A 14,355-nucleotide genomic window follows, 5' to 3' on the forward strand; every position below is an offset into this window, starting at 1 on the left:
TTAAAGAAGTTTGGCAAAAGAAAACCAGTGTTTAATTGTAATGTAAGTAAAAGCAAACATAATATAAGTGAACATAACCTGTCAGAGCCTAGCTGCAGTAGAGAAGTGCATTCAGCTTCTGCAAGAAAATTGTCTCACATAAAACCAGAGTGTGATGACAACTTTTATTTTAGTGATGAGGGATATTCAAAGGGTTTTATCATTGTGGACATTCGATTATTATGTAATTTGGTGAAGAAAACTGTACAGTGTAAGTATTGTAGTGGCGTCGACTGTGTTGAACTTACAGAAAATAAAAATAGTAGGAGAGGGCTTGCAACTAAACTGTCTGTTGTTTGTAATAAGTGTAAAGAGTCTGCTTCAAGTTTGACATCCAAAAAGGTAGGGAAAACAAAATGTTATGAAGTAAATTTAAGATTTATATATGAAATGAGAAGTATTGGCAGAGGCAGGAAGCGAGCACAAACTCTGTGTGGTATAATGGATCTCCCACCACCAACTGCCAAATTTAATTTCTGCACTTCCCAGCTGTTGAAATGTCTGGAAGAAGTAGCAAAAAAATCTATGACAAATGCTATAGAAGAAGCAGTGGCTCTAAATGAAAACAGTGGGGACATAACTGCTGCTTTCGATGGGTCCTGGCAGAAGCGAGGCCACACTTCCCTCAATGGTGTCATCACTGCAACTTCACTAGACAATGGGAAAGTAATTGATGTCAAATGTTTGACAAAATTCTGCCATAATTGTAAATCAGACCAGCCTGGACATGTTTGCATGAAAAATTATGATGGCTTCAGTGATGGGATGTAGAGTGATGGAGTAGTAAAAATTTTTCAGAGGTCTGAGAATTTATATCAGGTCAGGTATGTGAATTACTTAGGAGATGGGGACTCAAAGGGATATAAGAAAGTTGAAGAATTAAATGTTTATGGGAATGTGGAAGTAAGTAAGCTGGAGTGCTGTGGACATGTGCAAAAGAGAATGGGAACAAGACTAAGAAAATTATGTAAAGACATGAAAGGTAAAAAATGTTCTGATGGTAAACCGCTAACAGGGAGAGGGCGGCTAACAGATAGTGCAATAGATCAGTTGCAAACCTTTTATGGACTGGCCATAAGGAGGAATGCTGGAAAAGATGTAGAAAAAATGAGAAGAGCAGTGTGGGCAATATACTTCCACAAGTATAGCACAGATGAGGAGTCATATCACACTTTATGTCCTCCAGGTACAGATGAAGACTGCTGGTGTGGGTACAATAAAGCTTCAGTCACTGGAAATAAGTATTCCCATCAGCATTCACTGCCTCCAGCTGTGATGGATGAAATAAAACCCATCTTTAGGGACCTCAGCAACCAGGAGCTATTGAAAAAATGCTTACATGGGAATACACAAAACCCTAATGAAAGCTTTAATCATTGTATATGGGAGCGCATCCCAAAAACAGTTTTTGTGGGTTTAAAAACCTTAAAACTGGGTGTATTAGATGCAGTCATCTGTTTTAATGATGGTTGTGTAAGTAGACTAAATGTGTTGGACAGTTTGGGCATTGAAGTGGGCTCAAATACAAAAACTGCACTTTACACCATTGACAAGAAGCGCTTCGAAGACGGTGAAAAGTTTGCTTTGCAAATGACTAAAGAGGCCAGAACAAGAAAGAGGAATGCCAAAAGGAGGAGAGAGGACCAAGAAACACAGGAGCAGGATGAGTATGGGGCTGGAATGTTCTAGATTGGTGAGTGAAGTACAAAATACACGTTTTCAGTTTTTTGCATTTTCCCGTAACCTTGATTTTTCAAAACGTAGGTACACTTATCTCATAAACTAATGAAGATAGAGTCATGAAATTTTTGTGGCAGGTACATATTAATTAACTCTTTAAAATGAATGGAGTGGTTTTCTTTTAAACTTCATCATTGAATTATTAAAAATTCAAATCTAAGGAAAATTTTGGAAAAAAATTGTCAATAATTTTTTTTTAATTTTTTACACATGTGATGTTTAGTCAAGAAGGTAGTGCATTCATTTTGTCATTTGATATGTTCTTATTGTACCACAAAAAAAATTAGAGAGGTCTGACTAAAATTCTATGAGATATGTGTACCTAACTGATGAACCATGCATAAGAATTTATTTTCTAATTACCTTATTTGGGAACATCCTATAAACATTCTATTGGAGATAAGTGATTTAATTTTTCATGAAAAGATAATATAAACATTGTTTAATGCATGGTATAAATTTCATAAACCTGTGACATAGGAATGCTTCAGTAGAGCCTATATGTTATTTGCTAGTTCAAGAGCTAAAATAGGCACTCGTCGCGTCCCAGTACCCTTAAATCATGAGACAAGGGCGAACCGTGAACGAGTTTTTATTGTTCTGCGCATTCTATAATACGTCACGGTAACCATGGTAACTGTATTACAATCAAGTCTCCCCCACTGCAAATAAAGAATGTCGTTTTTAATCTTGATTAGAATTGGTGTAAGAAAATTCAAGAGGTGGGTTGAAGTAAGCAATACTAAGAAAATGATTCCGAAATTAGTAACTTCCTGAAGTCTTTTTATTACCCCTGTTAAATGCATTAGGAGAAGGTAACAGTTTTGCTGGCGAATTTATTTAAAATTTGCCAAATGATAAACATGTTAACAATTTTTCTAACTATGTGCTAGAAAATTACATTGACGAAAACAGCTTTTTTCCTCCGGTATTGTTGGTCGATTTTACAGAATGTAAGGGAATGCTCTTACCGTGAACGAGTTTTTATTGTTCTGCGCATTCTATAATACGTCACGGTAACCATGGTAACTGTATTACAATCAAGTCTCCCCCACTGCAAATAAAGAATGTCGTTTTTAATCTTGATTAGAATTGGTGTAAGAAAATTCAAGAGGTGGGTTGAAGTAAGCAATACTAAGAAAATGATTCCGAAATTAGTAACTTCCTGAAGTCTTTTTATTACCCCTGTTAAATGCATTAGGAGAAGGTAACAGTTTTGCTGGCGAATTTATTTAAAATTTGCCAAATGATAAACATGTTAACAATTTTTCTAACTATGTGCTAGAAAATTACATTGACGAAAACAGCTTTTTTCCTCCGGTATTGTTGGTCGATTTTACAGAATGTTCCGTTTGTACTGCATGGAAATGGTAAAATTTTTCATTCTAATGGTAAAAGTTTGTTGTACCTTCTAGGTATATCAACATTATAATATTTCAGGTAATTGCAGTTTTAAACCATATTCGCTCTAGCACATACGTTTCAATGAGAAGTAAGTCATACTAATGGTTATATTAGAGCTGATGCTTTTGGTCATTTCCCCAAATAAAGACGACTTCTTATTTTAATTATTTTGCGAAGTTTCATTTTTATTTAATAAAGTTCCTCCATATAAAAAAATTTGTATCCATACCGACAATAACAATGCCGACAGTCCTAAGTTATTTAGAATGGGAAAGAAATATTTGTACCTGAACGTCTGGGGCCGATTTTATGTTCTTGTTGGGAAAGAATTTATATTTTAGAGGGGAAGTAAAAAGATTCTACTTGGACAACTGGGGCCGAATTTATGTCCTTATTGGGGACGAATTTATGTGTACAAGGATACTTGTAGTCGAGTTCGTTAAAACCGATTAAAACTTTTTAAAAACTCCCAAAATTTATAACTCACAAGCTACACATTAATTTTATTGTGTAAAAATCTACGAAGTCTCTTTGTAATATACGATGTTACAGGAGATTATTCTAACTTTGCCTTACCGTTCGGAGGTATAAACTAAGTTAAAGAATAACGTGCACTGTGTCCCCACATTTTGCATTCAAGAGACATTCAAAAGAAAAAATACTCTGCATGTAAAGGGTTTATTGTATGCAGCTGTGAACTGGTGGGAAATAAACAAAATAAAAAGACTAGAAAACCAAACAAAACAAAACAAAACAAAACAAAGAAAGAACTGCTTTAAGGCAAAGTATCGGTAAAATTTTGGTCAAAAAAAAAAAAAAAAAAAAAAAAAAAAAAAAAAAAAAAAAAAAAAAAAAAAAAAAAAAACTTTTTAAAATTTTTTCCAGTATTTTATTATGAATAAACTTTCAATTTTAATATGGCACTTTCCTCTGGAAAGTTCTGGGGCAACAGGATGTCGATAATATACAGATCATTACATTTGAATTTTAAAATTATTTTTTCTCTAATATTTTTTTCAGCATTTTGTTGCATTCAAAATCCACTACGCGATACAGTTTTCATGCAATATTGTCTTGAAATTTTCAGGAATTGTGTATAAATAGTGAATTAAAAATCTGATTTGGCTTTTTCTTTCATGGTGCTAATAGGCCCTAATAATCATATAATTTTAAAAAAATCTTTGGTAGATAACATAAAAAGCGAAAAGAAAAATCATACCAATATTTAATATTATTTTAATAGAAATGTAACAACAGTTTCTTGAAAACCCCAAATCAGTTTGTTCATATTGGTATTGTGGGCAAATATTAAATTCATAGACAGAAATTTGAAACCGTTCATCGCATGGTGCATATAGATGAAATATAAATTTAGCGATTAAAAATTTAATTAAAGATCAATATCTCAGGAATGGTACATTTTACAGCACTGCAATTTGGTGTGTTGTATTAACATTGCACTTTCATGATCTGGTAAAAATTTGAAGTTCATAAGTTAATAAACACAAATTTTAGGAATTTCATCGATGAATTGCCTTAAAGTCAATCTGCAAGATGCTAACAGGGAAGAAAAACAATTTTATGGACTTTATGAAATAGTTATATACCATATAATTTATATATCATCACTTGCTCCTGAACTTCTAAGAAAATGATCTCAAGGAAATTATAATTTAAATATCCTCTCAGTACTCTAATTCAATTCTCTTGTGTGAAATGCACAGACGGCTCAAAGTGTCAAGGGATATTGTGATGTTCCTAGTCTCACAAAGGTCAATTCCTTACATAAGGACTGTTTCAACAACAATTTTTATCCACTTGCAAGTTAGAAGGCGTATCAACCTATGACATTTAAAGTGACGTAAAACAGAATTTTAAGTATGCGCTACAACGAAAATCTAATATCGGCACATTTATTAATGACTTTAAGAGGAAGTTAGATTATTATTTTTAAACAATTTCATTATTTGCTTTTACGATCTTATTACTTGCACATTGGAGAACTTCAATGGACTCTCAATTTCTATCACATTACGTTGCTTCTGAACCCAATCCTTATCTTTCGCCACACGATTGCAAATACCTAAAACTGTAGATGTTGCAATCTCTCGGATTAACAAACCACATACCACAGGCTACGTATCCTCCACCTGATGTCACCAATTTAAATGTACAAAAAATTTTTCATGATTACAATTAAAAGAAATTTCTCTTTTTTTTTTTTTTGTATCTTTTGTAAGTGTATATTAGAGTCGTACACAACCGGTTACGAAAAATAAAAATTATATATTGCTAATGAAAGCCTGTCGCTATAGTCAGTATGGAAAGCTCTTCCATCTCGCGGAGTGTCTCAGGTTAGGTTTATCGAATATTCGAGTTGTTTCTCATTCTTTGTGGGTTGACGGCAAAGGCAAACCACATTCAGCCATGCAGGAGTTACGAGGGGCGTCCAGAAAGTAATTTTTCCTATGCTAGGATAAATCAAACAACGGTTGAACCAAACAGTTGTGGATGACTTTGCTAAGTCTTGGTCTAGAACAGACACTTAAACTTCCAATTTTAAGACTTGTTCAATTTCAGGAAACCATTTATTGATACCAGCACTGGCAGGTGTATTTCTGGATAACGACGCAAGAAAGCCTGAAACAATTAAATTCAATTAGGCAATTACTTTAAATTTATTCACTGCATTCAGTGAAATTAAATAAAACAAAATTATAGGCCTAACATGGAAAATATTGCCCCTTTCAGCAGCCAATTCCAGGATAATTGTCTTTAAATGTGTTTATACATGGATTCTGATTTATAAATTCCTTCACGCTGGTTTGGACATCTTCCATTCTTCGAGGAAATCCCTTCTTTGAACACTCTATGATCCATCTGCAATAAATAGGGTTATTACTAATAGAATAATAATTGTGTTTGCCAGGAAAAGTATCGGAAAACACTGCTTTCAATTTTTTTCAACCTTATTTGCCCACACAGTAAGCCCAGTGAGAATATAAATTCTAGGTCTACTATTTTACTTTAAGAAGCAGATAAAGAACTCACCTCACAAGTGTCTCCTCCACATCTTTGTTCAAAACTGGCTCAGGACCATGCCCTGGCTTTGTAAATTTTTCACTCGACCGGAATATTATGGTTGTACTGTACGTGGAACTCTGAACTTAGATGCTGCAGCTTTCTTAGACATTTCATTCTTTACAGCTTCTATAACAGTCTCTAATACTTCAGAAGAGTATTGATGTTTTGTTTATTCATATTAGGCTTAGGCCTACCAAGGGGTGAATCGAATTTCTAAGAAGAAGATAGCTGTTGACACACAACACACATTTACCGACACCCAGTGACAGTAACTGTAAAAAGTGAAATTAGCACTTCTAAAATCCGCATTATGGTTTCATTCTGCTAATATGTATAAAATTTAGTTAAAATTCTAGCTATAAATAAATTTCTTAAAAATACAGTTGTTGACATAGGATGTCAGTTTAATAGATCTAACGTTCTAGTTATCGCCACTAAGAATAAATTATCACATTATTATTATTGATAAAAGTGGTAGAAATATGTTTAACATTTTAGGTAGTATTATTATAATAATACTAATTGAAATTATGTCTTACCTGATAACAATTTGTACGTATCCTTATAAAGAATAAATGTAAATCCTTACGAAAATATTTAAAATATGCACCCACTGTTACACGGCCTATGAAAGTTTAGAATTATGCGACAATGCAACCAACTTAAAAAACAAATTACCAGTGTTGTTTTAGGATTGAAGTGTGCCATCAGATAATGAAAAATACCTTCTTCCTCTTTGCAGTAGGAACCTTATTATGTACACAAGATTGGACAAGTGTCGATTACTGTAACAATGTCAATAACTATATAATCTGCCCTACTTCATTATCTTATCATAAAGCAGTGAATACTGTTACGAAATTAACATTCAACAGAATACGTTCATATTATTAATATACTTGTAGTAAGAGAGCTGAAAGGATAAAAAATTTGCTGTTCTTAAGCAGATCGACTTTCGACATGCGCACGATTTCCAAGACAGACGTCTACCTAAAAACCGACATTATACACCCATAATCCACCATCTTGTGAGACATGGCGCTCCTATTCGAATCCACGGTGATCGAGTTCGCAGCTCTGGTTACTGTCCTGTGTGCTTCTTTGTACTTGTACTTCACGCGGAACTTCAACTTCTGGAAAAAGTACGATATACCGCACCTCGAGCCCACTCCTTTCATCGGTGATATGAAGGACGTTCTTTTTCAAAAGTTCGGCATCTCTGAATACCTAAAGAACATCTACGAGCAGCACTCGGACAAGCCATACGTGGGCATCATGGCGTTCGATCGCCCTGCTCTAGTCCTCAACGACCTGGACCTGGTGAGGGACGTACTGGTGAAGGACGCACACCACTTCGTAAACCACATACTTGCCATGAGCAAAGACGTCGATCCCGTCGTGTCTCGTGTCATCATCATGCAAAAGAACGAGAAATGGCGTCATACGCGCTCCAGCATGACACAGGTGTTCACCATCAGCAAGCTCAAGAAGATGACTAACCTGGTAGTCAGTTGCATGCAAGATCTCAACACCTACATGGAAAACGTGGCTGCCAACGGTGAGTACACAAAATAGGATAAAGTCGATAAGAAAATTATGTTATTTTACATTGAGATTCTATGAAGGAACAAAGTTCCTAAAAAAATTTATGTTATTGTTATATCTAGCACCTACCAAAGATTTTTTAGAACACGATAATTATGATAATCCAAAACCATATTTTTTACCTGAAGTATGATAGAAGTTATCAATTTATGTAGGGAAAAATGGATCATTAACTAAATTTAGTAATGGGTCGACCTAAGAATATCATTTACAATATTCTCAAAAAGTAATTAAATGATTTAAATATTGTTTAAATGTTATAAGAAATCTACAAAACAATAATTTATTCATGGTTAATGAAGTTATCAAAGTTTATATATGGCTTAAATAATAGTCATACTTTAAATTTTCACATTTATTTAGCTTAACGTTCTCGATTATAAGTATAGGCAAAAAAACAATCAAAGTCACAATTATCTTAGGGGTGATGTTATCTTCTAATTCAGTATATTACTGCAAAATTTATTGCTTTTCCTAATGACAAATTAGGAAAGGATGACAGAATCAGTGGCGATAATTCTCCTTTACCACTTCTGATATTAAAAAAAAAAAAAAAAAAACATAAATTTTGCAGTAATGTATTGAATTATATGATGACATCACCCTTAAGAAAATTATGACTTTGAATGTTTTCCCCTCTACTCTTGCATTAGTCGATTAGATCTATTTAGTAGTTACATTAACATTCATGTAGCCTAATATTAGGGGGTACTGAAGTTCTAAGAATATTTTTCTGTGTCTCTAATAGCATCATTATAATGTCAAGGAATATTACTTACTTATTACTTTTAAGAAACCCGGTGGTTCATTGCCGTTCTCACACAAACCCATCAAATAATATGCTTTTTAAATTTTACAATTAATATTTGTTTAAAATACATTGTAGGTGAGATCACCCATTTATGATCTGGTGTTATTATTTGGTAAGTTTGACTAGAGAATAGTTAAATTTGATTATTGCTTTCATCATTTTAAAATGTATACATTTCTCCTATTATGAAAATACAATTGCAATTATTAAATTTGTGATCTGTTGTTACTATTTGGTAAGTTTGACTAGAGAATAGTTAAATTTGATTACTGCTTTCATCATTCTAAAATATATACATTTCTTTTATTATGAAAATACAATTGCAATTATTAAATTTTTTCGGTTTACAAAAGAAATGAAAAAATCGTAATGGATGATATAGTAAAAACAACAAGAAATTTTAGTTTAAAAATTACGTTGTAGCATTAACTAGAATAACAATTTAAATTAAAATAGCAATAAGTTGAATTTAAAATTATGATTCTGAGATAAGATAATTTATTAATAGTTCACAAAGATATTACATACACTAAATAATTATAACTAATTTATACACAATTCGTAATTACAAAAAAAAAAAAATACAAATTTTTATGCCGAATTTTCTATAATATAAATATTCAATTTATGTTGATTTAACTTGCACTTACGAAAATTAGGATTTGCATCCTTAGGCTTAATTTAGACATTCGCTACAGAACAGTAGCTTCGTTCTATAGAAAAAAAGTTACAAATACGAAGTAGGTGTACAAATAATATAAAATAGTGTGATATATGATCTGAAACGTGTTGTATTCTAGCGGAAGTATTTCAAATTTCTACGAACTGATGCTTTCTTTCGAGGGAATGTGTTAGTTTGGAGTTAGAATGTAAACTATTGAAACGTTTATCATTATTGCTTTTTCGAGGAAAATGAAAATTTTTGCAGTAGGCCTAACTTCTTTCCTTGAATATACTCTGTTATTCCTCAGTGTTATAAATACTTTAATGATAGGCTATATATTATTAAAGAGAAAAAATAATCTACGTTTATAGCAATGTATGCTTCATTGATGTAGTTTTTAAATTATGATATGTTTTGAGGTTATGACTTTAAACATCAGTGTGTCACAAATACGAAATACTAGTATTATTAATATTCTATCTTTATACCCTGGTTTTCTGTTTCGTTACTAGTGTTAGCATCTCTAAGAGGAGGGAAAACCTCACCTTCCAAAAAAACTTAATACAGCAGTGGAATGAAAAGATAATGCAAGAAGCCACAAAACAAGTTCGAGAAAAGACGTGACAGACGATTCATCTGGATTCAGTATTATGGTTTGGAAAACACCTTCTAATGAAGATAATAAATGTTTGTTCTGCGCTTTTCTTAGTAGAGACTATTTTGAATTTTCAGTCTTGTTAATCTTGTAATTTGTTAATAGTATTCAAATTTATTACAGCCAAAGACATTTCTCCCAATGTTTTTTCACCGAACAACATTTCGTCCCGAGTAACTACACCAATTTTTTATTGTGCTACATGATTTAGCCCAGTCAAATTCCACCCATTTTTACATTTTTAACAGAAATAATTATATTGTCATATGCTTCCTGGAAAACATAGTTAACACACACTACAAACATAGTAAATTTAAGTTATAAAAATTCTAGTCACACAAACACATTGATCCACTATTAACCGAATCAAGAAGGGATTGGTGGTTATTGGTAAATGAAAATTATCTATATTACCTACATTCTGCGAATAAAAATGAAACAAGAAAATATTGGAAAAGTGAACAATGGGTCGTATGTTCGGAAAGGTGCACAACAAATTACATGGAGTTATTGTCGCATCATCTGTTAAACGCTCACTTGTTTACAAGTAGACCTACGTATGAAGAGCGTATGTATCTATGCATTTTTTATATATTTATTTAATGTATGCTCCATTATTTGGAATAATACTACATGCAATGAACTTCCATATTTAAAACAATTTTATAATATTTCATGATTAAACATAATACTAAATACTCTGTACAATATGGATACTATACATTTATAACATGTCATATTGTTTATAAGCAGGGAAAGGATTTATATGTAAATACATATTTACTTATAAAGCTAATATAATTTATATTTTGCATTATCTTTATGTTTCACAATGTGTAGGGTTGAAAAATCCTACTTTTATTTTCCATATTTTTCCATATTTTAGAGTTTAGTACATATTTTCGTTAATTTCCATATATTTTCCATATTTCATATAAAACAGTCCATATTATATTAGGTTTAACAATAAAACAAAACAAAATTCCATTAACTTTTAAAAATACATTTCAACAATAGAGATTTAAACACATGTTCAGTAATCCCTTTAACATCAGAGTTATTTGAAAATTAGCAGTCCTATCAACAATGGGAAAGTAAGTTACAAAACTGTATTAATTTAATTTAAAATTTTTAACAGACTTCAGTTGTGCAGCTCAACAGTTAAATGCCAGTCAGAGTACACATAGGTTCAGTTTTGTAAATCATACTATAAAGACGGTAAATATGCCAAAAGTACGTCATTCAGTCAATTTAAAATCAAAACTAACAAGTTACATTTCAGAATTTAAAGAAGATGGTTTATCAACTGACAATAAAATATTATTTTGTAATTTGTGTCAGTGTGCAGTATCATCTACACAAAAGTTCCTGGTGCAACAACACATTACAACTAGTAAACATCAGGCCAACAAACAACTAAATTCCAAGCAGAGACAATTGTTTTTAACACAACCAACAACATCGAATGTAAGATCTGAGTTTAACATCGACCTGTGCCGTTCTCTCATCTCTGCTGATATTCCTCTCTACAAACTAAAGAATAAGGTCTTCAGGGAATTCCTTGAAAAATATACTCAACATACAATCCCGGATGAGTCAACACTTAGGAAGACGTATGCTCCATCCATCTACGATGAGACAATACAGAAGATAAGAGATGAAATTAAAGATAGTTCAATTTGGGTTTCCATTGATGAGACTCCCGACAAAGAAGGTAGACTTGTTGGTAATGTAGTTATCGGTTTGTTAAGTGAACAATATTCTGAACGAATTCTTTTACATTGTGATGTTCTAGAAAAGTGCAATAACAAAACTATAGTTAAACTGTTCAACGAAGCTATGGGTATCCTGTGGCCAAAGGGTATTATGTACGATAATGTGTTATTCTTTATTAGCGATGCTGCCCCTTATATGGTCAAAGCTGGACAAGCATTATCTGTTGTATATCCTAAATTGACTCATTTTACTTGTGTGGCGCATGCATTTCATCGTGTGGCAGAAGTGGTCAGAGACAATTTCCCTAAAGTAGATTTGTTGATTTCATCAGTGAAAAAAGTATTTCTCAAAGCTCCCAGTAGAGTTAACGTGTTGAAAGAAATGTACCCTGAAATTCCATTGCCACCAAAGCCAATTTTAACTAGATGGGGTACATGGCTAGAAGCAGTTGAATATTATGCCGAACATATAGACTCTATTAACAATGTTCTCCTTGCATTGGACTCTGAAGATGCAGTCTCAATTGATACTGCGAAAACAGTTACCTGTGACATAAGTGTGAAGAATGACTTAGCTCACATTCAGCATACATTTTCATGCATCATAAAAACGCTCAAAAGTCTCCAAAATAGGCACCTTTCACTATCTGAAAGTTTTGAAATTATAAATAGTACTGTGGAACAACTGAATCGTGGTAGAGGTAAAGTTGCAGATGCAGTAAGAGCTAAGGTGGACACTGTACTTTCAAAAAACCCTGGATATGAAGAACTACAAAAGGTTGTTGCTGTGATGAGTGGTGAATCAACAGTGAAGATTAACTTGGACTTATCCCCAGCAGACATTGTGAAATTGAATTATGTACCAGTTACTTCTTGTGACGTCGAACGCTCTTTTAGTCAGTATAAATCTATCCTCAGAGACAATAGAAGAAGATTCACTTTTCAGCACTTGAAAGAAATGTTTGTAACCTATTGTTATGGTAACAGACAATAAAAATTGTGTTTTGTTGAAACTACATTGGAAGATAAGGTACGTCCATTATATTTTTTGTTTAGTTTGATTAAAATGTACCAATATTTAACGTACATAGTCATTTTTTTATAATTTTAAGTCCATATTTAATTCCATATTTTGGTAAAAATCCATATTTAATTCCATATTTTGGTAAAAATAACTACATATATATTTACATATTTCATATATTTTTAGTCCATATAAATCCGTTCCCTGTTTATAAGTTATTAAGGGGTATGTTGTTTGTAAAGTTGATAAAGTCCTTAGTGTAGTTTTTAATTAAAATGTCATTTCTCACTGGCTAGTTTTCTATTCTTAACACAGCACCTATTAAAGCGCCTTTTTCTTTATTTATTTTTTAAAATCAAGAGCAAGTGGACTACTTCTTGATCACTATTACAACATGGGCATGTTGGATATGTAAGTATGTGTGTATGTATGTATGTATGTATGTATGTATGTATGTATGTATGTATGTATGTATGTATGTATGTATGTATGTATGTATGTATGTATTCACACTGCAGTGGGTATATACCCGGTGGCAGTGGTAACTAATTACACTCAATAATGACAATAATAAACTTATTAATTAAAAATACAATTAATAATAATACTAATAATTAATACTACCAATAATTAATAATAATAATAATAATAACAACAACAGGGAATATACTAAATTAAATGAAATGATCACTTAAAATAACATTTGAAATAAATCTAATTTGTATCTTAAAACTAAGATCGAACTAAAACCCACGAGTATATGTTCATATCTGCACAAGTACCTTTCAAATTACACTCATTTCGCTGTCAACTCACTCACTGCAATGGAACTACGACACATTTCACTGATTCTATCCTGATTTCACTGACACTTCAAAAACATTTCACTGTTCAAATACTATGCACTGCCACTATAAACTATAAAGCTTCCCTAACAGGAACACGTTTCACTTACACAGCACACTTCACTGATACCGCATACTTCTTCACTGATACAACACACTTCACTGACACAGCATAATTCTTCATGTATGTATGTATGTATGTATGTATGTATGTATGTATGTATGTATGTATGTATGTATGTATGTATGTATGTATGTATGTATGTATGTATGTATGTATGTATGTATGTACGTACGTATTTTTATATTTATTTGCAGCACGCCCCATTACATAATTTTAGTAATACTATATGCTTTGTATATATATATATACACATTTACACACTAGTGATATATACATGGGCTTTTGAAAAATATTGTTTCTGATGACTTAGGTATTTAGTTCACGGTGTTAGATTTGAAGTATCTGTTTTTAGAGTTTATCAAAGTCTATTGGATTGATAAAATGGACAAAAGGTTTCAAATAATTTTGTAGGTACCAATACAATTTTGTTCACTGGCCATTCTTTCGAATACGAAACTCTGATTTTTAGATTTTGTCTTTTGTTCTCTAGGTTAGGACACTCGAATAATAAATGCTCAATCGCTTGTTCATCTATATCACAAGCACAAATGTAATTTTCAATTATTTTAAATCGCTTTAGATAGGCTCTTGTTTTCATATGTCCTGTTATAATTTCTGCGATGTTAGTAGTGATATTTCTGCAGT

At 32.2% G+C, this 14,355-nt stretch overlaps 1 protein-coding gene across 1 annotated transcript in view; it reads left to right on the forward strand.

Annotated features, from left to right (window-relative positions):
• The first annotated feature begins 7,101 nt into the window (after window positions 1-7,101).
• The window catches only part of LOC138711922 (cytochrome P450 6j1-like), a 100,212-nt gene continuing 92,958 nt past the window's right edge, over window positions 7,102-14,355 (forward strand). The window contains exon 1 of the mRNA XM_069843221.1: window positions 7,102-7,825. Within this exon, the coding sequence (XP_069699322.1) occupies window positions 7,303-7,825 (523 nt within the window). The 5' untranslated portion in view covers window positions 7,102-7,302. The remainder of the gene's footprint in view (window positions 7,826-14,355) is intronic.

Source organism: Periplaneta americana, chromosome 13 (genome assembly GCF_040183065.1).
Source record: "Periplaneta americana isolate PAMFEO1 chromosome 13, P.americana_PAMFEO1_priV1, whole genome shotgun sequence".
NCBI classification, from domain to species: Eukaryota; Metazoa; Arthropoda; class Insecta; order Blattodea; family Blattidae; genus Periplaneta; species Periplaneta americana.